This window comes from Mytilus trossulus, chromosome 1 (assembly GCF_036588685.1).
Source record: "Mytilus trossulus isolate FHL-02 chromosome 1, PNRI_Mtr1.1.1.hap1, whole genome shotgun sequence".
Classification (NCBI taxonomy): Eukaryota; Metazoa; Mollusca; class Bivalvia; order Mytilida; family Mytilidae; genus Mytilus; species Mytilus trossulus.
In genome coordinates, this window is record NC_086373.1 from 71,253,865 (window position 1) to 71,281,762 (window position 27,898).

The window sequence follows — 27,898 nt, forward strand, 5'->3', positions numbered from 1 at the left end:
GTCAGGTTATTGGTCGACAAAGGTCAAAGTGAAAGTAGAGATTAGAGTTCCGAATGAAAAGCCTCGATTTAGAATACACCGGGATATTTTCCCGCCACCGTTTGTTGTTTTGTACTGTGGCTTTCGCAAATATATTTTTGTTTGTCAATAATGTGGATCCAAGTTCGCAGTTTCGATGGGAGGACGAGTCTTCAAGTTGATGATTTGTCTAAATTGACTAAGATTGAAGATCTCAGGTTGCGTCTTGTGGAAAAGTTTGAAGCTCCGCCAGAACGCCAAAGGCTTTTCTACAGGGGAAAACAGGTTACTCCCTCTTAATTTTTCTATATGTCATATTAGCTTCTTGCTTAAAAAAAATAAAAGGAGATGTGTCAAGCACAATTGAATTGACAAACTATGAATTTGAGTATTGTTACTTTGATTATAAATGGATAAAACAGTAAAACTAGAGCTTTAAAAGTTGGAGCATTTTAATGTCAAGTCTGAGATTACTGTGACGTCCAACGGCTGTTTTCCCAGACAAGCTGGAGCCGTGGGACGTCAGAGCTCGTCCCATATCAAAAAGTGGATATTTGCCCACCCAAAATAGATGTGCTACTTCGTCGCTTCTGGTGCCGACTAACGGCATTGGAATTATATCAATCTGTTCATTTTTCATTTATCTTTTCATTCATGTAAGTTTCACCTACCTGCTAATCTTTATTTTTCCATATTTTAACAGTTTTCAGAGCCATATCGATTTCTGCAATTATCCACTTTTTGAAATGGGAGGAGCTCTGATCTACGGCCCCAGCTTGTCTGGCAAAACAGTCATTGGACGTCAGAGGAATCTCAGACTATTTAATGTCAACATGAAAAATAGCTTTGGCAAATGTATATTACATCAATTTTATGAATACAATGAATATACATTTATGTAGATATAATTAACTTAATCATACCTGCCAACCCTCCCTTTTGAGCTGGAAACTCCTGCTTAAATGCTGAAATTCAGGAAATCTCCTGCTTGCCAGTACCCTCCCGCGCAGGAGTACAGAATTCATTTTGGGATATTTTAACCTTGAATGACTTCACTTAGCAGCTTGGGTGTAAATCAAAGTACTAATTTATAAGGATCATTAACGACTTTTGCTTCAAGCTTTCAAAACACTTCAAAGAAAGTATGGGTTGCTTCCCCTGTTTAAACCTGTTTTTTACAGCTAATACATTAATGCTAGCAAGACAAATCTTTGTTTGGCTTGCTTGCTTTGCTTGTATCAATGTTTGCTCAAGCATGGCAATTAAGATAGGCGGGGCTTCAGCTTGTATACATCATACTTAAATTTTATTGGACAATATGTTTTAGGTTAAGGACACTAAATTTTAAAACATCACAGGATGAAAAATATAAAGCGCAATCGTAGAAATGGAAAGCAAAAAAATGATTTTTTTTTCCGAAGATAATTATGCTTTTTCATCATTCAACTTAAAAGACTGTTGTCAAGTACTTTTAGTACAACAAAATAGCTATTCAAACACACCTACTCTGATTTTGTGATTCATTACATAGGTATTTCATTTGACCCATATATTTCATCTTTTAGTGCTGTGATTTTTTAGCTCACCTGGCCCGAAGGGTCAAGTGAGCTTTTCTCATCACTTGGCGTCCGTCGTCGTTAACTTTTAGAAAAATCTTCTCCTCTGAAACTACTGGGCCAAATGAAACCAAACTTGGCCACAATCATCATTGGGGTATCTAGTTTAAAAAATGTGTGGCGTGACCCGCCAAACAAAACAAGATGGCCGCCATGGCTAAAAATAGAACATAGGGGTAAAATGCAGTTTTTGGCTTATAACTCAAAAACCAAAGCATTTAGAGCAAATCTGTCAAATGGTAAAATTGTAAATCAGGTCAAGATCTATCTGCCCTGAAATTTTCAGATGAATCCGACAACCCGTTGTTGGGTTGCTGCCCCTGAATTGGTAATTTTAGGGAAATTCTGTCCATTTTCACTTATTATCTTGAATATTATTATAGATAGAGATAAACTGTAAACAGCAATAATGTTCAGCAAAGTAAGATCTACAAATAAGTCAACATAACCAAAATGGTCAGTTGACCCCTTTAGGAGTTATTGCCCTTTATAGTCAATTTTTAACCATTTTTCGTTAATCTTAGTAATCTTTTACAAAAATCTTCTCCTGAAACTACTGGGCCAAATAAAACCAAACTTGGCCGCAATCATTATTGGGGTTCCTAGTTAAAAAAATGTGTGGCGTGACCTGGCCAACCAACCAAGATGGCTGCCATGGCTAAAAATAGAACATAGGGGGTAAAATGCAGTTTTTTGCTTATAACTCAAAAACCAAACCTTTTAGAGCAAATCTGACAAGCGGTAAAGTTGTTTATCTAGGCAAGATCTAACTGCCCTGAAATTTTCAGATGAATCTGACAACCCGTTGTTGGGTTGCTGCCCCTGAATTGGTAATTTTAGGGAAATTTTGATGTTTTTGGTTATTATCTTGAATATTATTATAGATAGAGATAAACTGTAAACAGCAATAATGTTCAGCAAAGTAAGATCTACAAATAAGTCAACATAACCAAAATGGTCAGTTGACCCCTTTAGGAGTTATTGCCCTTTATAGTCAATTTTTAACCATTTTTCGTTAATCTTAGTAATATTTTACAAAAATCTTCTCCTCTGAAACTACTGGGCCAAATAAAACCAAACTTGGCCGCAATCATTATTGGGGTTTCTAGTTAAAAAAATGTGTGGCGTGACCTGGCCAACCATCCAAGATGGCTGCCATGGCTAAAAATAGAACATAGGGGTAAAATGCAGTTTTTTGCTTACAACTCAAAAACCAAACCTTTTAGAGCAAATCTGACAAGTGGTAAAATTGTATATCTAGGCAAGATCTAACTGCCCTGAAATTTTCAGATGAATCCTACAACCTGTTGTTGGGTTGCTGCCCCTGAATTGGTAATTTTAGGGAAATTTTGCTGTTTTTGGTCATTATCTTGAATATTATTATAGATAGAGATGAACTGTAAACATCATTATTGTTCAGCACAGTAAGATCTACAAATAAATCAACATGAACAAAATTGTCAGTTGACCCCTTTAGGAGTTATTGTCCTTTATAGTCAATTTTTAACAATTTTCCTGAAATTTGTAAATTTTTACTAACATTTTCCACTGAAACTACTGGGCCAAGTTTAATATAGATAGAAATAATTGTTAGCAGCAAGAATCTTCAGTAAAATAAGATGTACAAACACTTCACCATCACAAAAACATAATTTTGTCATGAATCCATCTGCGTCCTTTGTTTAATATTCACATAGACCAAGGTGAGCGACACAGGCTCTTTAGAGCCTCTAGTTTATGTTATAAAGTCAACCTGTAGCTTTGCTATATTAAAATGATAGAATCTGAAGCTAGATGTTGTATCAAATGTTCTTGCTTTATACGTTTTCAAGACAAAATATTCATCCCAAACACACCCTAACATAAGAAGGTGCACTCGATTTTCTCTTTTTGATACAATTGTTTCCAATTTTTTGATTTTTTTTCTTGAGTCACATAATGGAAGGGCAGATACGGAAATAACTGTAATTATAGATTGATATGTTCTCCGTCCATGGTAATTTAAAAAAATCGGAGGGTATGCATTTTCTTCATCCAACTTGATAGATAACCATGTCGTCGACTTGATATCTTATTATTAACTTCTGTAAACGATAAATTGAAAACTTATGCAAATGGTTTTTTTTTTTACAATAAAACACTTCTTATAATATTTGAGAAGAAAATTGTTATTTCATTTGTTTCTATAAGCTTTAAAAAAAATTGTTACTATAGTAAACATTACAGAAAACATTTATCGCCTTCTCTATAAACAAAGTATAATCAGTTTGAAGGTTTACACGCAAAATAAACTCATCATAGATACCAGGACTAAATTTAGTATATACGCCAGACGCCCGTTTCATCTACAAAAGACTCACCAGTTACGCTCGATTCCAAAAAAGTTCAAAAGGCCAAATAGAGTACAAATTTGAAGAGCAAGCAAAAATTAATCCAAAGTGCGCAATATTCAATAACAATGGACATAATAAATAAAAGGGATGAATTTAGTCATCCCTCCTTCTTAATTTATCCCTTTTATTAGAAAATCGAGTGCACCTTGTTATGTTAGGGTGTGTTTGAGATGAATATTTTGTCTTAAAAACGTACAATGCAAGAACATTTGATACATCATCTCGCTTCAGATTCTATCATTTTTATTAGCTCACCTGGCCCGAAGGGCCAAGTGAGCTTTTCCCATCACTTTGCGTCCGTCGTCCGTCTTCTGTCGTCGTCCGTCATCGTTAACTTTTACAAAAATCTTCTTCTCTGAAACTACTGGATCAAATTTAACCAAACTTGGCCACAATCATCATTTGGGTATCTAGTTAAAAAATTGTGTCCGGTGACCGGCCCAATCAACCAAGATGGCCGCCATGGCTAAAAATAGAACATAGGGGTAAAATGCAGTTTTTGGCTTATAACTTAAAAACCAAAGCATTTAGAGCAAATCTGATGGTGTTAAATTGTTCATCAGGTAAAGATCTATCTGCCCTGAAATTTTGAGATGAATCCGACACCCCATTGTTGGGTTGCTGCCCCTCAATTGGTAATTTTAAGGAAATTTTACTGTTTTTGGTTATTATCTTGAATATTGTTATAGATAGAGATAAACTGTAAACAGCAATAATGTTCAGCAAAGTAAGATTTACAAATAAGTCAACATGACCGAAATGGTCAGTTGACCCGTTTAGGAGTTATTGCCCTTTATAGTCAATTTTTTACCTTTTTTCGTAAATCTTACTTATGTTTTACAAAAATCTTATCTGAAACTGCTGGGCCAAATTAAACCAAACTTGGCCACAATCATCATTGTGGTATCTAGTTTAAAAATTGTGTCCGGTGACCCTGCCAACCAACCAAGATGGCCGCCATGGCTAAAATTAGAACATAGGGGTAAAATGCAGTTTTTGGCTTATAACTCAAAAACCAAAGCATTTAAAGAAAATCTGACACGGGGGTTAAATTGTTAATCAGGTCAAGATCTATCTGCCCTGAAATTTTCAGATGAATCGGACAACCCATTGTTGGGTTGCTGCCCCTGTATTGGTAATTTTAATGAAATTTTGTCCGTTTTCGCTTATTATCTTGAATATTATTGTAGATAGAGATAAACTGAAAACTGCAATAATGTTCAGCAAAGTAAGATCTACAAATAAGTCAAATAACCAAAATGGTCAATTGACTCCTTTAGGAGTAATTGCCCTTTATAGTAAATTTTTAACCATTTTTCGTTAATCTTAGTAATCTTTTACAAAAATCTTCTCCACTGAAACTACCAGGCCAAATTGAACTAAACTTGGCCACAATCATCATTGGGGTATCTAGTTTAAAAAATGTGTGGCGTGACCCTTCAAACCAACCAAGATGGCAACCATGGCTAAAAATAGAACATAAGGGTAAAATGTAGTTTTTGGCTTATAACTCATAAACCAAACCTTTTAGAGCGAATCTGATGGTGTTAAATTGTTCATCAGGTAAAGATCTATCTGCCCTGAAATTTTGAGATGAATCGGACACCCCATTGTTGGGTTGCTGCCCCTCAATTGGTAATTTTAAGGAAATTTTACTGTTTTTGGTTATTATCTTGAATATTATTATAGATAGAGATAAACTGTAAACAGCAATAATGTTCAGCAAAGTAAGATTTACAAATAAGTCAACATGACCGAAATGGTCAGTTGACACGTTTAGGAGTTATTGCCCTTTATAGTCAATTTTTTACCTTTTTTCGTAAATCTTAGTTATGTTTTACAAAAATCTTATCTGAAACTGCTGGGCCAAATTAAACCAAACTTGGCCACAATCATCATTGTGGTATCTAGTTTAAAAATTGTGTCCGGTGACCCTGCCAACCAACCAAGATGGCCGCCATGGCTAAAATTAGAACATAGGGGTAAAATGCAGTTTTTGGCTTATAACTCAAAAACCAAAGCATTTAAAGAAAATCTGACACGGGGGTTAAATTGTTAATCAGGTCAAGATCTATCTGCCCTGAAATTTTCAGATGAATCGGACAACCCATTGTTGGGTTGCTGCCCCTGTATTGGTAATTTTAATGAAATTTTGTCCGTTTTCGCTTATTATCTTGAATATTATTGTAGATAGAGATAAACTGAAAACTGCAATAATGTTCAGCAAAGTAAGATCTACAAATAAGTCAAATAACCAAAATGGTCAATTGACTCCTTTAGGAGTTATTGCCCTTTATAGTAAATTTTTAACCATTTTTCCTTAATCTTAGTAATCTTTTACAAAAATCTTCTCCACTGAAACTACCACAGTCAGGGGTACTACTTGTACAAGTGTATTTTATTTACTTGAAGAAGTGAAAAAAAATATACGCATATAAGTAAATAAATAATGTTTGAATAATCTCCCCTTAATTTTCTAAAAAATTTACTTGTCTAAGTAAATTTTTCTTACAATCCCACAAAAATCCTCAAGTTTTGAGATGTAAAATCATGCCTTTAATGATTTTTCCCAGGTTTGCTAAATTTTTTTCATTAAAGTTCAATGTTTCATCTCATTAATTCATCAAAGAACCTAATTGAGCAAAGATCTTGTATATTTGCGCAAGGCATTCAAAAATTGCTCCTTTGGGGCTTGTAAATAAGCAGTGTTAAGAAGATAACAGACAAATGGGACTTTCATTGTCCATGAAATTACACTTGAATGATTATCAAAGACATCTGCAAAAGGTACACAATTTAAAATTCTATTAGAGCAAAGAAATCTTAAGAAATCAAGAAAAGAAGAAAGGATGATTTTTTTACTTATACAAGTAAAAAAATCTGAATGCCAAAGGGACATAATTTAGCCATTTTTTTTTTTACCTATACAAGTAAATAAAATTCACTTGTATAAGTATCCTACAAATTTACTTATATGTGTATATTTTTTTTTACTTCTTCAAGTAAATAAAATACATTTGTACAAGTAGTACCCCTGACTGTACCAGGCCAAATTGAACTAAACTTGGCCACAATCATCATTGGGGTATCTAGTTTAAAAAATGTGTGGCGTGACCCTTCAAACCAACCAAGATGGCAACCATGGCTAAAAATAGAACATAAGGGTAAAATGTAGTTTTTGGCTTATAACTCATAAACCAAACCTTTTAGAGCGAACCTGATGGAGTAAAATTGTTTATTATGTTAAGATCTATTTGCCCTGAAATTTACAGATGAATTGGACGACCCGTTGTTGGGTTGCTGCCCCTGAATTGGTAATTTTAGGGAAATTTTGCTGTTTTTTGGTTATTATCTTGAATATTATTATAGATAGAGATAAACTTTAAACAGCAATAATGTTCAGCAAAGTAAGATCTACAAATAAGTCAACATGACCAAAATGGTCAGTTGACCCCTTTAGGAGTTATTGTCCTTTATAGTCAATTTTTTACCATTTTTCGTTAATCTTAGTAATCTTTTACAAAAATCTTCTCCTCTGAAACTACCAGGCCAAATTAATCCAAACTTGACCACAATCATCTTTGGGGTATATTGTTTAAAAAATGTGTGGCGTGACCCCGTCAACCAACCAAAGATGGCTGCCATACAGTACGGGTAGGGACTTATTTTTATGGATGTCTTAATCCGTCTAGTCGGATATGAATAATCGGACATTTATATGGTAGGTAGTATGGTCATTAATCAACAAATCCAGGTGTGATTGGCAATATATTTGTCCTTTCATCTTAATCCATGCTGCTAGAATTACGGTTCACTGATTTCAGAATCAGGTTACCTGTAATTTTAACCTCTCAGTCACTTTATTGATTACATCGTTTTTTGACATAAAATATTTTTACAGGTGAAGTACTGGAGAAAACTTTGTTTTAATAAAAATAGCCTATTTTTTTAATTATGGTTTTTATATTTCAACTGCTATTTATTTTCTAATTTGTTCCTCAAAATTATTTTTGTTCTATGTTCTTTGTTGTTTATTTTTTTTTTTGTGTTTCTGTTTCTTATTTGTTTGCATAAAATTTCAAACATAAATATTTTTACATGTATTCTATTTCTGGAAGCTTACGGTTATTTTTGTTTTACTCCTAAATCCATTAGCAGAATGCTGTCTCCAGGGTTAGTTTGACGCGGCCACATGCAAAATATTTCTATAATATGTATTTAATATTCAGTCTGTGTTGGGTCAGTTCCGAGATAAAAAAAAAAAATTATAGTGAGCAATACTTGTATATTATTGAGTAGCTTGCTGATTCTTTGTAGTTTTTACTTTTTACTGTAAACAATTTATTGTCCGAAACTTCAAAGTTGGAGATGTATCAATAAAATAGAACGCAAATAATAACACTAGAAGAAGATATTGATTCTTCCCGGACATAAGTTTATTTTAGGATTTTTGTGTTTGTTCATTTTGCTAAATTTATATAATTGATCTGCATTTGGGGGTAGGGGGTAAATAGGGTCCGGATCTCAAAATCCCGGGCTTAAAAACACGAAGTCCCAAGGTCCCGAATTTAAATAAATCAAAATCCCGACATCGCGAAAAAAGAATTCCCAGATCCCGAAAGTGTTAAACCCCGAAATCCCGAACTTAAATTAATTGCGCAATATTAATTTACGCACAATCCATGTAAAAAAGGAAACTTGTATGTTATATATTTTTAACAGCAATTTGTTAAGAAAAATTTGCAGTTGAAAAGATAATTCCATGATACACATATTAGTGATCAACAGCGTGTGCACGTGGTTGAATTTTAACTTGACTCCACTCGCAATATTATTGAATGCTAATAAAAGATGTTAAAGATCAATTTTGTCCACTGCACGAGATTTTTATATGGCGGGAAATGTCGTAACAGTAAACTCAGGTGACCTTACTGAACGACCGTGGGAAAATCCATGCATGATTAAATTTGATGTGGAATGATTGACAGTATTGTGCGTTAGTTTTGAGGCTCTTGATCGATTGACCAGAATAGAAATTTAATCGATTTACATACATTTATATGTAAAATCAAAACAAGATTTAGTCTTCTTTAACTATTTTTTGTTTTATTTTTATCATTCATTTCCCGAAATTCCCATTTAAATATTCTACTTTGGAGAACTCCTTTAAACTTCGGAAATAATACATCGATTTAAAAAATCTTACGGACTGCGCGAGCTATAGAATGACGAGAAGTACGACGAAAAGGTAAAGACAGCTGATCATGAATAGTATGATTAGCCTTCAACCCAATTGGGGTATAAATGTGCATTTATTCAATAAACTATATAAGGTTAAATTTTGATTTTCGTGTATCGATTCGTAAAATATATTTATAATAAAAACACCGGCAATTTTCATAAAAGAGTCGACTGAGACATGAAAATAGAAAGGCAATATCTCGAATATCAACAATTTTTTGTTAAATAAAAAATAGGAATCGAAATATGATCACGGCGTTATAAATATTGTATAATATTTAAAGAAACCAATTGTCTGACTTTCAAAGAGATTAACGGGAAATATGTCAAAATAGAAAGCACGAGTGATCTGTCTGACCAAAATGTTTTACTTGCGAGAAATGATTGACAGGTGTGAATTGATGTAGAGGCTCCGACGGGGAAAGTTGTATCAAAAGGAAAATAACTTTATTCACAATGCCTATACATATTTTATAAATACGATATGTTGGCCTTATCATGACTTAAAATTGTGTTTCTAATAATAACATATAAAGGAACAGGACGTTAAAAGGGGGAAATAATATAACCATCAATGAAAACTCGTATAATTTACGGGATTGATGTCTCAACAATTTGATTTAAACTTCGATTGAAAACAAGTCTTGGTTGTTATTAGGCTTATTATTTTGATGAAATATTTACGGTTTACAAATACAAATGCAAATACAAAATAGTTTATTGGCACAAAACTATTATAATTATAATTGGCAACACAATATATTGTTAAAAATCGTCTTTATTTCATTTTCAAATTATAAAAAAAAAATCCCACATTCATGATATTTAATTTTTATTTTAATTCTAAATATTAAATTTTTAATTTAAATTCTTATATTTAATTTTAATTTCAATTCTTTCTCTTTGAATACAAAACAATATTTTACATTTATCTATTCACTATAAATACAAATATATCTGTACAGGTAAAATTTTAATTCTAATCAAGCTGGTACAGATTTGATTTACGACCTTCCACTTAGATATTGCACAGCAGGTGTTTATTACTCTGGGACAACTGTCCGACCAGTCTGACATCTAGACGTATTAAGGCTTCCATAAAAATAAGTCCCTACCTGTACTGTAGCTAAAAATAGAACATAGGGGTAAAATGCAGTTTTTGGCTTATAACTCAAAAACCAAAGCATTTAGAGCAAATCGCACAAGGTTTAACTATTTATCAGATCAAAATCTATCTGCACTGAATTTTTCAGATGAATCAGAGAACCCGTTGATGGGTAGCTGCCCCTGAATTGGTATAATTTGAAGAAAATTTTGCTGTTTTTGGTTATTATCTTGAATATTATTATAGATAGAGATAAACTGTAAACAGCAATACTGTTCAGTAAAGTAAGATCTACAAATAAGTCAACATGACCAAAATGGTCAATTGACCTCTTAAGAAGTTATTGCCCTTTATAGTCAATTTTTAACAATTTTCATGAAATTTGTAAATTTTAACTAACATTTTCCACTGAAACTACTGGGCCAAGTTCAATATAGATAGAAATAATTGTAAGCAGCAAGTTCAGTAAAATAAGATGTACAAGCACTGCACCATCACAAAAACACAATTTTGTCATGAATCCATCTGCGTCCTTTGTTTGATATTCATAGACCAAGGTGAGCGACACAGGCTCTTTAGAGCCTCTAGTTTAGCAAAGCTACAGGTTGACTTTATAACATAAAAAATCACAGCACTAAAAGATGAAATATATGGGTCAAATGAAATACCTATGTAATGAATCACAAAATCAGAGAAGGTGTGTTCGAATAGCTATTTTGTTTTACTAAAAGTACTTGACGATAGTCTTTTAAATTGGATGATGAAAAGGCATATCTTTAGGGGAAAAAAATAAAAAATATTGGCTTCCATTTCTACAATTGCGCTTTATATTTGTCATCCTCTGATGTTTTAAAATTTAGTGTCCTTAACCTAAAACATATTGTTCAATACAATTTAAGTATGATGTATACAAGCTGAAGCCCCGCCTATCTTAATTGCCATGCTTGAGCAAACATTGATACAAGCAAAGCAAGCAAACCAAACAAAGATTTGTCTTGCTAGCATTAATGTATTAGCTGTAAGTTTCCCTTTAATGTTGAAATTGACTAATGTCAAGAAAGTGATAATTATCTGTTGAGGGTCATTAATTTGATGGTTACAAATTATTCCTATTTAAAATAAGATAAAAGTTTAATCTGCTGTTGGATGCAACATTTCTAAGATTCTTAAAGTCAAAAATGAAAGTGGTAAATGAAAAAAGATACAACTCTCTTCCAGAAAAAAGAAAATAGTTTTTAAAAACCAGTTTTGGGAGGAAAAAACAGATTCAATGTACATTGAAATGTTTCCATCTAGATTGATTTATTTCTTCATTGATTTAAGTTTAAGGCACTTTCAACTCTATTGTGCTTTTTCGTGGCAGTGAAGCTGGAGTCGTGAAAATAACTGTTTCAGTACGAAAACTGACAATTCTAGTCAATTAAAATTGGAGTCTAGTGCACCTACCTGTGAGGGATTCAAATGCACAGCCTCAGTTTTTAACTTAGCGTTAACTAGTTACTGCTAGATAAAATTACTTAATTTTTTTATCATTTCAGCTTGAAGATGGACACACCTTATTTGATTACAGTGTAGGTCTGAATGACTTGGTACAATTGATGGTAAGGGCAGCAGATGTCAAACCAATTGAAGATGAAGAGAAGAAAGTTAATGGCTATGCTAGCAGTGACAATGAAAGTTCTAAATCAGATAAAGAAAATCAGAGAGTATGCTTTTAAATTGTTTTATCAATATTTTCTGCATGCATGCATGTCAGGATGAACATTTATTTTGGAAAAAGCCTCGGTCACACCTTCAGGGATAGCTCAGAGATGTTTAACCGATATCTTTTTTTCAATCCGTTCATGTCTGTTAGATGTCTGTCCATATTTGTTGCATGTCTGTTTAGCGTACGTTTTATCCGTCAACATCGGTTCTGTTGGATGGAAAATTTTGAGCATGTTCAAAACTGAACAGATGTCTAATGGATGAAATGTCTGTTGAAGGTCCGGTAGGCGTCCGATTTGTATGGTACTTGTCCGTTGTATATCCTTTACGTGTCCATTATACATCTGTTGGAGGTCTGGAAGATAAATTTACCAACAGACTTCTACTTGACTTTTAACGGATAAAACAGATGTTGAAAGAATGAGAAACGGACTTCATCTGGACGTATAATGGATTAAACGGACGATGAACGGATCTGAAACGTATAAATGCCAATTGAAAAGTTTGTTTAAGAAATGCCATATTATTGGTATGTCAGATTTCTTAAGGTTCATGAATTCTTATTATTCATAATCAATCCTCACAATCAAGCAGCTCTTATTCAGGCCAGACGCTGCCCTTTGGCTGCATTTTGAAGAACAAACCAAAACCAGTTGCACAAAAAGACAAACAATTTTAATATTTATGCCATTTACATTTATTATTATTGTTGCCTTAAATTTTCAGTATATCTTGTTCGTCTGTTTTATTCGGTACGCTTCCATTAGATGTCCGTTTTATGTGGTACTTGTCTGTTGGATATACGTTCGACATCTGTTCTGTCTGGTACTTTTCCGTTTCTCGTACCTTGCATATCCTGTGCGTGTCCGTCATGCATTCATTACTAGTCCGTTTTATTTGGTCATTTCATCAACAGACTCCACGCGGATAATAAATTTGTCAACAGACAACTTTTATTTTCATCCGTTAGGCGTCCGTTCCTGCTATCCAGTAAGGTGTGACTGAGGCTTTTCAAAAGCATTACATATATATCTCTATGATATGTCTCGGGTATTGGTCTACAGTATTTAAGAGATGTACATGTAATAATAATTGATGTCTTCCTCATAATATTTTCATAATCAATGATAAAAATCTGTGTGACATACAATTTTATCATTCTCAAAATTTGAACCCTATGCTTAAAGCTAGAATTTGTACAGACCTGATGACATACAACATGTCTTGATTCGTGCAAGAATTTTTTTTTCTTGTTTAGATTTTATTAAAGACACTGGAATAATATCTAGATTTCATGTGATTCCCATAGGGATTTTTTATGATTGGGATATTTTATATTTGAATTACAGAGTTAGAACATTAGCAAACTACTGTCTCTGATCTAATTTGTTTTCTCTACTTTTGAAAACTGCTTATTTTTGGGGTATATAAATAAACTTGTATATTTATTCTTTTCAGCCAGAGCCTGTGGATAAAATAACAGAAAAAGCTGGTGATAACACAGATGCAAGCACATATAAGGTATACTTTAACATTTAGTTTCATACAGGGTTTCTTTAACAACTTTGTTATTAACAACAAAACATTCAGGCCAGTGGTCATGACATAACTTCTTCAAATTAAGAAAGAATGCTTGATTAAATTTTGAACCTGCTTGAGAAACTTGAACTGCAAATTATGGACATTCATGTCAATGCTATTCAAAATGGAGCAAAATGATTTGGCAATGTAAAAAAGTACACATTCAGCAAATACTGCAAACCAACTTATTTTCGCCAGCGATTTATTTTCGCGATATTTGCGAGTAGTAATATAACGCGAATATAAATCGTTGCGAATATGTTAAATTGGATCTTTACTTATCAAACTACATCAAGTAGATAAGAAAATCGTGAAATTAAGTAGCCGCGAAGTGGACTAGAAATCATAAAACGCGAAATAAAGTATTGAAAATAAGTTGGTTTTCAGTAGTTACTTCTGCATCAATTTATTTAAGTCCAGATCATATACAAGACAATGTTTGTTAATATAGTACTTAGTTTTATTTCTTAACATTATTTCATTTAATTTAATAGGTTGGAGATGTAATTGATGCAAGAGATTTCTCAGTTGGTGCTTGGTTTGAGGCAAAACTTGTCAAAGTAGTTAAAGAAGACAATCCAAAGATTAAGGATGAAAATTCCAATGACAGTGGTGTGGATTCTATGGAAACAGATAGCCAAGATAAAACAAAAGCTATCAAAGAACGCCATAATATAGACAATACTCCATCTGATGGATTTGTGTATCATGTAGTATTTGAAGGGTAAGAGATATAAGTAAAGGTTAGGGTTGAAAACGTGTAAGTTCCAAGTCCTAGATGTTTAAGAATATTTCTTTGAAATTTTTGTGGACTTACTGAATTCAACATGCTTATGGTTTCGTTTTGTTCAAATAAAAGTTGAAAAAGAAACTATAGAACTGTTGTTCCTCTCCTAGATCATAAGAATTAATGCTTAAGAAATTTTTTAAATGTATAAAATTAATATAAAATAGAATTTTATGAACGATCTTCACGCTTAAAAGTTATTTCAAAACATGACATCATACACATGAAAACTATCAAGCTGAAAAATTTTCAATTACATGTACGCTGTATATTGGTTTAATATCGCCTTAAAACTGGAATTTTGTTCCTCCCTCCTGCTTCAGGTTAAAGTTTTTGGTTAAGGTAGTGTTTGATGAAGTTGGAGTTCAATCAACTTTATAAACATTTTCTCTGATATGATCTTTTTTATTCTAATGCCAAATTAGAGATTTTATCACATTTTCACAGTCCACTGAACATAGAAAATGATAGTGCAGATGGGGCATCAGTGTACTTGGGACACATTCTTGTTTGGTCTATGTGTTCGTTTGTCAATCTGTCCCACTTTAGGCTTTTGTGTTCAGCAATTAAGATTTCAATTACTTATCTCTTAGGTCTTTCTACTTCTTCGAGTCAGATTAAGAAAGAGAAATTACTTCTCCTTATAGCTAAGATTCAGAATAATGTGATCCCAGGAAGAAAGACATATTTTGTTTACATTTCAGGTATGATGACAATGACCCTGAAAAGCTTATGTGTAAAGACCTCAGACCAAGAGCAAGAACAAATGTTCCTTTTAAAGAAATAAATGAGGGTCAAAAGGTTATGGCTAATTTTAATGTGGATGATCCAGAACAACGAGGGTTTTGGTACGACTGCATTATAACAAAGAAACAAGACACAAGAACAATCAAAGATCTATTTGCCACTGTATTTATAGGGTATGTCAATACTAGTTGTGGTCTGTATGTTGATTAGAATGTCAGCAGCAGTTCAAATGAGAACTTATAAGAGCTATTCATTAATTGCTTGTTGTAGAATATCTCTAATAAGTACTGATTTTGAACTACCAGGCACTAAGAATCCAATTGTTTGAAACAATAATTTTCATCAGAGCACAGTTATACACCTTTGACAGTAAAACCAGCCGTCAGGATTCACAAGTGCCTTGTTCTCCTCAAATTACAGCTTCAGCTCAGGTTTGTAACTTTCTGGATTTTTTTGCACAGTAGAACAACCCTTCAGCTGTAGCAACAGAAACTTTGTTTAATCTGCTTGGTCTTTGCAGAATGTCATATCAAATGATACACAATAATTTGTGTGGATCCTTGATGTTTGAACCAGAAATAGCAGCATCAATGTGCTGGAATCAACAGGCCTTCTTTTTACAGTGTTTTTTTCACTAGTTTTGTCCAGAAATTTATGAAATTGATTATTGATTTCTATTTTTGAAAGTATATATTATTAAATATAGTCTTCATAATTGATAGCAGTCAGAAACCTGGTTGAAATTGCACAAAAGAATCGAAGCCCTTTGTTGGAGAAGGGGATAAATGTGTACTGTAATGTTTACCATAGTGACCAAATTTTTAAAAAGTTATTAGAAACAAACAAAATAACAATTTTCTTCTCAATTACGCAGTGTTTTATTTTAAAAACACCATTTGCATAAGTTTTCAATTTATCTAGTTTATAGTTCAGCAGAACAATTAGATATCAAGTTGACGACATGGGTATCTTTCAAGTTGGATGTAGAAAATGCATAACCTTTGATTTTTAGCTCACCACTTGGCGTCCGTCGTCTGTCGTCGTCGTCGTTAACAATTTACATTTTGAACTTCTTCTAGAGAACCACTGAATGGAATGGAACCAAACATGGCATGAATGTTCCTTATGAGGTGCTGACCAAGTGTTGTTACTTTGTAGCTGATCCATTATCCAAGATGGCCGCCAGCGGGGGACTTAGTTTAACATAGGACCCTATGGGAAATGCATATAAATGACTTCTTCTAGAGAACCACTGAATGGATTGAAACCAAACATAGCATGAATGTTCCTAATGAGATGCCGACCAAGTGTTGTTACTTTGTCGCCAATCCAACTTCCTAGATGGTCGCCACAGGGGGGACTTAGTTTAACATAGGACCCTATGGGAAATACATACAAATTTCTTCTTTTAGAGAACCACTGAGTTGAATGAAACCAAACATAGCATAAATGTTCCTTTCCTTATGAGGTTCTGTCCAAGTGTTGTTAAGTTGTAGCCCAATTTTATTTTTTTATGAATTCTAAAACCCAGGTTGTTTCAGGTGAGCGATACAGGCTCTTGAGAGCCTCTAGTTTTATTCTTCAACCTCTAAAAAAATCTAGTCTGCCCTTCCACTAAATATTTAATTAAATTTTTTTTAAATGTTTATGAATTTTTGAAAATTCCACCTGACAACCGATCAGACAATACCGACCGTGCAAGGGCTGTATAGCCAGTCAAGGTCATTAAAAACTTCCATTTGTTTGTGATCAGACAATAGTTTCAAGTTGAATCAATTCAGACAAGATCATTAACTGATGCTCATTAGCTATTTGATACAACTGACATACAAAGATCGTAATGGTGCAATGTTGATAAATTTATCGGTTTCCAAGAGCAAATTTGGTAGCGCGTCATCCCTACAATGGCTTCCATTTCTACGATTGTGAAAATGAACTGGTGTAATGAGGAGATAATTTTGACGAAGTAGAATCCTGACTGATAGACAAGGTTTTCGTAAGAAATTTTAGACGTACTGTAAGGTAAAACAACTTTACTAAAAAAATACTGATTTTTACTCAGTTTGAATATTAGAATTCATGTTGTTGATTATAAACCAATTAGAATAAGATTAAATAGATAATTTGTAATTTGTACATTTTCTTTTTTAGTCCCGATTTGATGCCATTAGATGACTGTAAGTTGCTATTTGTTAATGAAATATTTGATGTTGAAATGCCTGGTACCCAATTGAATGAATATGATACACCAGTGGAGCAGTCAGCATCTCCTGTTAAACGTAAGTAAAGATATCTAATTCATTCAGATTTGCTGCATAGAAGGGGAATTTTGACATATTTCTACAATTGTTTTATGAACGCCAATGAGACAACTATAGCGTGTAGGTAGAATAAGTTAAGCTTTACAGTAACAAAAAATATTAAACAAGGTTGCCTGTATATTCAAAACTCAGTCAATTAAATATAAAAAAAACTTTCAGGAATATCACTTATATAAAAAGAAAAGTGCTTCAGGCTTGTACACTCTGTTTACAAAATAGTAGGAGATTTAATGTGGTTACCAACACTTTCACTAAAATTAATTTGGCTCGTTCAATTTTCTAAAATTTTGACAAAGTATTAGCATTGACCCTTTGACAAAAATAGAAAAGTTTCTAAAAATTTGAACAAACCATTTTATCAGAAAAATTACACTGGTTATATAGCAGTTTGACAAACACTAATTTTGATTATTGTGAAGCTTAATTTTCCCTTAACAACACAATGTAATTAAAACGTTTATCTGATTGTACAGAGTTATCTCCCTGTAGTGTTAGGTACCACCTTAACCTATGGTCCCGTCAAATTTTAGCCAAAACATTTGGTACACATACCATAGTTTCAATAAACCAAGGGAAGCTTATGTTGAAATTACTTTTATTTTATCAGGAAAAAACAAGCCAGACTGTGACCATTGTTTAGACAATCCTCGTAAGAAATGTAAACATTGTGCCTGCTGTGAATGTGGAGGTAAACAAGACCCTGATAAACAGATACTCTGTGATGAATGTGATCAGGCCTATCATCTAGCATGTCTAAAGCCACCTCTGACAAGTATACCAGAAGATGATGAATGGTAATGATATGGATAGTATTAATGGGTTATTACATTAATGATTTGTAGTTGAGCTGAATAGTAAAACATATTTAACTACTTCAAATCAAACCTCCAGCTTTACAACTTCGGCATAAACTACACCATCTTGACCGCTTGTGTAACTATTGCATGATTTTGAAAAAAGCTTTAAAATTTTTTTTTTTACAAAATTCTATACAAAAATAATTATTCTGGATTTTGAACTTTCCCCAAGATAGACAATTGTGATCAGCCCACCAAAGTCATTACATTTATAAGATTATCAAAATCATTGTTTCTCTTAATTATTGGGTTTACAAACATGATAAATTTTGTACTTGTTAAGAATATTTAAGTTGTATTCCTTAGTCTGAATAGTAAAAATAGTGATTATAGCATATGAGTTTTCATCGTAAAGAAGGTTCTTACACAGTTTAAGAAGAAAATCATGACTTCTTTCCAAAATTGCTTATATTTCATGTTCTGCACATTTAATTGAAACTTTTATTGATATCTATTGAAGGTATTGTCCAGATTGCAAAACAGATACTAATGCTATTGTTAAAGCTGGAGAAAAGTTGAAAGAAAGTAAAAAGAAATCAAAGATGGCGTCACAACAGAACAAAAATACTACAAGGGATTGGGGCAAAGTAAGAAAACCAACAAAAATATGGCAAGGGGCAATGGACTGGGGTAAAGTAAGATCATCAACAAAAATAGTACAAGGATTTGAGGAAAGTATGACTGAATGAAATTCAGGACTAGGAAATGGGGAAAGTAAGAAGATCATCTTGTAAGCTGAGTGGTCTCAGAAGTTCACCTGCTGTATCACTAGCCTGTCAACACTTAAGGTTGTCAGTTAAAACCCAGCAATTGGCAGGCACGTTTGACTCTTATCTTAATTGACTAGGATTGCCTGATTTCCTGTCATAGGAAGTGGTTCTCTTTATTCACTCTGGCTTCAACTTATAATAAAAGCTGGCCACAATGATATAGCCAACAGTGTTGAAATTAGTGTTAAACCCCAACAATTATTCAAAACAGATGAGCAACTTAAATAGGATATGGGAATAGGGCCTAGTAAGATAATAAACAAAAATACCGTAGATTCATTGATTTTATGTTGGATACCAATTTTCGTGGTTACAGATTTTCCATATGTTTGTATGCAGACTTGAGCAAAACCATGAAATTGGATAAGAACACAATATTTAGACTTAATGTATACAACGTTTTAGAACTATAAAATTAGAAAATATTAATTTATTTAGTGTGCATATGTAGTTGAAGATTTGCAATCTAAATGAAAAATGTTTTTACTGTTAAGTTGCTTGCTAATGAATTCCTGAGTATCTCTCTGACACACTTGGTTGATTTTTATTTTAGGGTATGGCATGTGTAGGTAGACAGAAAGTTTGTTCTGTTGTTCCCCCAAATCATTTTGGGCCTATTCCTGGTATAGAAGTGGGTACATTATGGAAATTCAGAGTTCAGGTATTTTATTTATTTTGTATAGTTCTTTAAATGTTAAATCTATTGGATAGATGAACAACAGATAAAAGTATTAAGATATTTCACAGTTATGACTTTTCAGCCATTGACTGTTTGCTAAATGCTTAGTAAATAAACAGTAATTTTATTATGAAAAGTTAAACTTGAGGTATTTTATTTACATTTTTCTGCAAATTTACATATATACATTTATTACAGACTCATAAAAAATGTGGCAAGGTTAAACATGTTGACCTTGATATTGTTCTAATGGATCATTGATATTTTATTTTTTGTCTTAAAAGTTTTCAACATATATTGAATCAAGATAAGAGCAGGCAAAACATTTCACAGTGTACACTGCTGTTATACTTATGTTGACAATAAGTATCTGTAATTTCTTTGAAAAATTTGTCAAATCTATATCCTCCAAAAACCACTAATACTCTATTGAAATGGCTGTACATATTGTTGTTAAATAATGTGTCATTTGTAGGTGAGTGAAGCTGGAGTACACAGACCACATGTTGCTGGTATCCATGGGAGGGAAGATGAAGGATCATACTCTATTGTATTGTCAGGTGGTTATGAAGATGACAAGGTATATAAAGTACACTGTGTATTAAAGAACTTTATGTTCTTGAGTTATGCCCCTGTATTTATGGGAAAATTGCTGAATCTGTCTTTTCTGTTCTCTAACTTTAGTTTGCTTTAATCAAATATTGATATTTATGCATATTAAATGCTTATAATAGCACATTGGTCTTAACTATGTGAAGCCTGAATTGACCCAAGCATATTTACAAGCAGGTGTATCTATGGCCCATAGACAAATTCTCAATTTATTTTAAATTGGGGTAATATAAACATCACAATACATCTTTATTTGACAACATGGAAGGACCCCTTCTGTGCGCTTTTGTGATAAATGTATAGATTTTGGTCAACTTTCAGATGATTGTTTTTCAAAGATAGTTTTTCAACGAAAAAAATATATAGCACATACCAGGTATCAACTAGATAATTGAACACACTGTTTTGTCAACATAAACACATTTTTTTTTTTACCTGTAAAATATTTCTCCCTCACAGATATGTATGAAAATATATGCATCTTTGGCCTGTATTATTTGTGAATTGATATTATACATTTTTAAAAATGAGAAATGATTCTGCTCATATTCTGACATTGTTTTAAAATATTAGAAGTGAATATTTAAAAAAAAAAAGAAAAAAAAAAAGGCATGTATTAAAACTAGAATGTTCTTGTTTTTATAGGATGATGGTGATGAATTTACATATACAGGAAGTGGAGGCAGAGACTTGTCTGGTAATAAAAGAACAGCAGAACAATCATGTGATCAACAGCTAACTAGAATGAACAAGTAGGAACACATTTTTGAAAAATTTTCATTTTGAAAAAAACTAAATATTCTTATTTCCAGTAGTTCAGATTGCATGTACAATGTTTGTCAGATTAATTTGAAAAAGACTTTTATCACAGATTTATATTAGCATTGTCTTTGACTAGTTTAAAAATCAGTATTGTAAAATAGTTATGCGGCTTTCAAACATTAATTATATTCACTTATTGAGTGAAATCAACTGGTTATGAGAATCAAAATTACATGTAGACAAGGTATACATGTATTTCTGTCAATAGTTTACAATATTTACACTCTATGTTTAGGGCTTTGAAGTTTGAGGGATTAATTTCATCAATCTTCATGACTAAACATTCAATACCTGTACATAAACATTTCCTGCATGTCAATTTAAGGGCTCTTGCTAAGAATGTGAATGCTCCTATCGATGCTAAGAATGGATCATGTGCAGAGAACTGGAAGGGAGGTAAACCTACAAGAGTTATTAGAAACTGTAAAGGCAGGAAACATTCTAAGTATGCTCCAGAAGAAGGAAACAGATATGATGGTATTTATAAGGTAGGACATTCAGCATATTAATGTTTTTTCAGGCCAGTGTTTGAATAATGTGGATGTGGCTTTCAATATTGTTTTGTTGATTTTGGGAAATTTTAGCAAACTGAATTCTATTTTTTGTAGAATAATGACCTACTGGAAAAGTGAAAGTTTCAAAATTTTATATATGAGCAATCATCTTGTACTTTTTTTGCCAAAGATTATACAATCAATTGTAAAAGTAAGAAGATATTGTGGTATTGTTAACCATCAAAATATGGCTGATTTTCTTGTGTTGTGTTCTGGAGTACAGTATATAATGCATTCAGGGTAGAAATAGTTGTATAGAATGTTACTTTTAAATTAAATATCAAAATGGACTACAATAGAAAGCAAATAATTTATAAGTCAATTAGAGATATCTATGAGGGACCAACATAGGATTAATGTATATAATGATTTATATCTCTGTAGATAGTTAAGTATTGGCCAGAGAAAGGGAAGTCAGGTTTTCTAGTGTGGCGATATCTTCTACGAAGGGATGATCCCAATCCAGCACCTTGGACCAAAGCAGGAAAGAAAAAGATTGACCAACTTGGTCTTGCTATGCAGGTCTGAATCTGATTGATAGAAATTAGAATGGGCCTATTGAATTTAATCTCTACTTTGATTGAGATATGTTAGAGAATTACTGATTTGAGAAGTGAGAGTATACATACTTGTGTTTTAAAGCTCATTTTGAACAGTGTTCATGCATAGATATATATTCTTGTTTTATTTCCTGTGATGTAAATTCAGAGGTTGAAATGTCTCATGATTGACTAGCTTGGTCTGATGTCAAACATTTAAAACTTTAAATACTTAGTTCTCACTAGAATTGGAATGTCAGTATTCAATATTTTGCCTCCTTGACTGTCTTGTATCTGCTGTACTGCTCTGAACAATTGCATTTGAGATATCCATTTATCTAATAATTCATTTAAAAGGCAGAATTTAGCAATTGCATTTGAATAAGTTGAGTCATTATGTTTGTTAATACTGTCATGAATATCCTGAACTCAATTTACAATCATAATATCAATAATTGATGGATGGCTACAAGTATAAACATGTAATATAGCTATTTCTTATATTTTATGCTGTGTCCATCATACTGAGTATAAATGATTTATGTTTGTAGTATCCAGATGGTTACTTAGAGGCTCAAGCAAAGAAAGAAGAGGAAGCAGAGAATAATGCAAAGAATGGAACAAAAAGTACAAAGAAAGGGAAAAGGAAGAGAGATGAGAATGGTTAGTCATCACTAGGTTTTGTACACTGATTGTTCATTGCTACTATTTGTTTTATCATTTTAATAATCCCTATTTAAGAATGTTGGAGTTGTATTATGATCCGTTTATGCATTTGTATAAGTCAACTTGAGACCGAAATTTCAATGTCTTTTTTTACCAGGATGGAATATTGAAGGTTGCCAATAGAAATTTTAAGTACAGAACAAATCAGAAATGATAAGAATAAAAATATCTTCTAAAAGGAAGGAAGTTATAAAATAGTTACCACAGAATGGAATTAATTACATTTGTAGATTCCTATCCAGTTTGTAAGCCTTTATACAAATGTTAAGTCTAGTGCTTTCAAAAGACGTTTTTATATGCTGAAATGGTATAGAGAAGTAAAATTGAGTTCACTGCTGAAAATGTACTATTTAATCAAAATACTGTGTAAGATCAGAGCTAAAATCGTACATGGCAACTAATTATCTTTGTACATTCAAACAACTTTTAAAGTCTAGGTTGATGTTTATCAATATTTTACTCTTCCTAGATTCTTCGCCAAGTGTATCTCCAGAAAAGAAGAAAAAAATAGTGGGATATAAAATAGACTCTGAACAACTCCAATTGATAAAAGAGGATGTTGACAACAAAAACGTATGGGAGGAGGCTCAGAAGTTCACTAAAGAAGGTGGACAGGTAAATCTTAGCTTAGAAACAGAAGTAGAAGAATAATTTTGTTCCATAAAAAAAGAGGAAGGATACTTAGTTATTGCCTTGGAAAGATTGAGAAAAACTATTGGAATACACTGTAACTTCTATTTATTTATGATATAAAGTATAACATACAAGAGCAGATCTAAGATATTTTTATCTTCTTAGACCATGCTATATTGTCAGTTAGAATCTACTATTTTCACAGGATTAAGTCTAATTCCTTTGATAGCTTTATGTCAAATGGTATCAAAGGAGTTACATTTATGAAACTAAAAAAAAAGGAAGGACATGTGGTATGAGATATCTCTTTATCCAAGTGGTCAGAGACCACAATTAATTTGTAGTGCATTTCTTTTAGAACATAAATAAAAATTAAAAAAAATCCCACCTGCGCTTTCTCAGTGAAATTTTTACAGTGTGTTGTACTACTTTTGGGACAAATTATATCAAAATTATAGAAAACTTCATCGGTTCTAACTCAAAATATGGACAATTTTGTGTTTAGAGTGTCTTGAAATCTTTTGACAGCTTCGGAAGTGCTAATTTTCAACCTTTTTCAGCTGGACCATATCACTACTTTCCTGTAAAATTCTGGACCCAAATTTTTCTACAGTGCAATTTCACCCCCTACTTACAATTTGAGGCATTAAACATGGAGAAATAAATTTGGAAGGGGTATAAAAATTAATGACAAGTAACCCACTGTTAACACTAGAGACCATATTCATGAACAATGAAAATCAAGGGACAACAATTGTGGTATAGGACTAAGTCCCAATGAGTAAAAAGTAAGCAATTATAGGTCTAAGTACAGCCCTCAACACTGAGCCTTGGATCAAATCATTCAGCAATTTATATAGGGCCCAAAATGACAATGGTTAAACAATTCAAACAGGAAAACCTATGGTCTTATCTATTTAAACAAAAAAGAAACTCTTATGAACCACATCAACTAAGGACAACCAACAACCACTAACATACTTAATAGAAAGACAAAGGATATGGTGTATTCATCCATAACACAAAATCACCACATGCACAACAACAAAAAAACATACAAAAAGCAAAGGAACAGCTCTTATATTGATGTTCTTCATCTCAAAGTTACAGTGAGGCCTTCAACACAGGTTAAAAACAAATCTCTCCTCACTGCACATTTAAGACATTTAGTAGACCATTTTGATATGACCATTTTTATGGGACTTTTTTTAATAAAATGCCACATTGTGAAACATAATTTGATTCTTAATTTATACAGCACCAGGAACATTTTGCTGAAGCATAGTTATCTTGTAATGTTTGTCTTTAATCATAAAACTTGTGGATGGACAAAAACTCTGTGCTTCTAAAACATTCAACCAGACAAGATATCTTGTTGCATTGTATCATTTTAATGTGAAATGTCTGATGAAGTATACATACATCTTATAGCCTCATGTTTACATTTTCATCAATTTATTTTAAGATGATGATTTAGATAGTTATAGATATCTAATTCATTGAAGCATTTTGTAAGTCATATATAATTTGTTTTTTTAGAAATTTCTACAGAAAGTTGAAGAATTGTTTACATGTATTTGCTGTCAAGAAATAGTTTTTAAACCTGTTACAACAGAATGTAAACACAATATCTGTAAGGTAAGAGAATGTCACTACACAGATTTCTTCACTGTTAAGACTTTTTCTTGTGAACAATTACTCATTTACTTAGTCTTGAAATTTGTTTTCAATCATCCTGAACAATGAAGTTAAAGCATTCTTCACTTGCCCAAAAATTGTTGAGTCTTTTCAAATCAATTTTAGTTAAAATAGTTATTTGATTTGTAAAAAGTCTATTTTATCAGCTTCTATGTCAGTCCATCACAAATTGTTTGTCTCTCCTAACTTTCAAACCCCTAGGCATTCGACACTACTGAAAGATCTGTCTTACATTGCATCAATTTGAGTAATGGTAATAAATACTGTTTATTCTAGCCATCCTTTTGCATAAGGACAGATATAGTTTCAGCTTTCCAACTAAAGTGGTTAGGGATGAATTAGTTGTGCAACTGTGTAGTCTCTAACTTGCATAAGTGTAATTAGCTATGTATAAATGGGATAAACCAATTTACTACTTCTTTCCATGACAATGTGATTCTTTACTCAAGCAGGGCTCTCTGTGATTGTTCCTTGAATTTATTTTTAACATCTTGGTAAAGAAAGAAAAAAAAATGGGTTTATTGGAAAAATTGGCTTACTCCTGCAGCAACCATATTTTTGGAACAATGAGGTAAACACATAACATTGCTCAACACTTGTACTGATTTTGTTGTCAATTTTAAATATGACTTATTTTAATTTCAGCCCTGTTTAGTAAGATCTTTTAAAGCAGAGGTGTTCAACTGTCCAATGTGCAGAGCAGATCTAGGAAAAAATAATAATCCACCTATGAACAAGACATTATCACAAATATTGCTCAAGTTTTATCCAGGATATGACAATGGCAGGTCATGAACACAAAAATACATTTTGTCAGATTTTATAAATCTAATTTCAGTCTCAGGAAATATACTGTAAGCAGCCACAATTAATATTTTTTGGCAGATATAGTGCTAAGAAAATTGCAAGTGTGTACTGGCTATTCAAATTAATATTTCCACAGGGGAATATTTTTAGAACCCCTGCAAAAAATTCTAACTATTCGTACATAAAATTTGAAACCATGCATGCTACAAGTAACTATTGAATCTGGCCTCCCAAGTAGATTGATATATGTTTGTTAATGGAGAATTGAATGAATTAAATCATGATCTTAAAAGGATAAAATTCTATAGTTAATAGATGGATGGGAATCAGTTTATATATCTGTGTATTGAACCAGATAAAAAGAAAATTACATTGTACCTAATTTATAACCAATGTTCAATGAAACCTGATTAGTGTGTCTAAGACACTGAATCAGTTAGTATGGTTACTAATTTATGTTTGACTGTGATGCAATCTTTTAAAGAAAGAACAGGTTGATCAACTTTCAGAACATGTAATGTTATAAATGTTTGGTCAGTAAGACTTGTACATCATTCCAATCAATCTTTCCATATGATATTTTCCACAGCCAACGAAAATCTCATGATTTTTTATTGCACAACCACACATCATTGTTTGAAAAGATTTAAAACACTTTCTAAGACAAACGATTTAGGTTTGTTTTGGTTTGTAAACAATGAAATTGTCTATTTTTCTGAACATGTAAAATGAAAAACCAGTAATTGTTTACATGTATGTATTTTCAAAATGTTTCTTTCATAATATTGTTCCAAAGCTCAGTATCATTAGTTCAATGTAAAAAAACATAATCTAAAATCCATCCCTGTCTACTGATGTAAGGGCTATTCCAGAAAAAATGTACGGTGGGTGGAAGGCAGTTTTTGTCAGCACCCGCCACCCAAACAATTGTAATTAAGAATTGTAGTGCATTATAGTGTGAAAAGTTGCTCTGATACCCATCACCCATGTATTATTAATACAATGTGCCTTCCAACCACCCCCCATACATTCTTTTCTGGAATAGCCCTTATATGGATAACAACAGAATATTTATGTAAAACTAACCTCTCTAAATGATTTGGTTCACAATATGAAATGTAATAACTGGGAGTGATTTAAATAATTGTTTTAATTTTTATTGTCATTTTTATCACAACCTGATTTAAACATATTAAATTTTTAGATATATATGATATATAATTTTAATTAAGATGTAAATATTGATCAAATTTATTACCATGTATTGAATAAAAATGATATTGCAATAGTTGTTGTTAATTTAGGTCTAAAACCAAATGTCTTTTTAACTCACCTGACACACAGGCTCAAATGAGCTACTATAATCACTTCGCATCTGGCATACTTTATTCAATTTTTTTAAACTGATTTGAAACTTGTGGGCACATTAGAACCAAAATTGGCCACAATATATATCTAGATTAGAATTGTGTTCAATTATCCAACCTGCCTTTATAATATGGCTTAAAGTTTACAAAGGCATGAGATGGCATGTTTTGGTCTATCTTGAAAGTCCCTAGGGATAGAGGTGACAGACAGAAATGTTCATCTTATCTCCTTATAGACTTATAGAGTTATTGACTGAGTCAAGATGCAAGGCATGGGTATATTGGTTCTAGCAGCATCAACAATGTAATAGTTTGATT

The 27,898-nt window shown here is 32.4% G+C and overlaps 1 protein-coding gene across 1 annotated transcript; it reads left to right on the forward strand.

The window, feature by feature from the left end:
* Positions 1-19: 19 nt before the first annotated feature.
* LOC134683875 (E3 ubiquitin-protein ligase UHRF1-like) lies at positions 20-27,499 on the forward strand. Its single transcript, XM_063543183.1, has 17 exons — positions 20-303; positions 11,912-12,079; positions 13,539-13,601; positions 14,156-14,385; positions 15,153-15,368; positions 17,347-17,474; positions 18,124-18,310; positions 18,834-18,960; positions 19,697-19,804; positions 20,298-20,402; positions 21,080-21,186; positions 21,582-21,744; positions 22,195-22,332; positions 22,901-23,012; positions 23,545-23,690; positions 25,248-25,346; positions 26,052-27,499. Exons 1-17 carry the CDS (start codon positions 151-153, stop codon positions 26,199-26,201), a joined length of 2,400 nt encoding a protein of 799 aa, XP_063399253.1. The 5' UTR covers positions 20-150; the 3' UTR covers positions 26,202-27,499.
* The last annotated feature ends 399 nt before the right edge of the window (positions 27,500-27,898 follow it).

What these genes read in the sequence shown, in the direction of transcription:
- LOC134683875 (XM_063543183.1), top strand. Translation starts at nt 151, where the DNA reads ATGTGGATCCAAGTTCGCAGTTTCGATGGGAGGACGAGTCTTCAAGTT. An exon ending in GATATGATGGTATTTATAAG is followed by an intron (nt 21,745 to 22,194) that starts GTAGGACATTCA and finishes ATATCTCTGTAG; the next exon opens with ATAGTTAAGTATTGGCCAGA. An exon ending in AAGGAAGAGAGATGAGAATG is followed by an intron (nt 23,013 to 23,544) that starts GTTAGTCATCAC and finishes TACTCTTCCTAG; the next exon opens with ATTCTTCGCCAAGTGTATCT.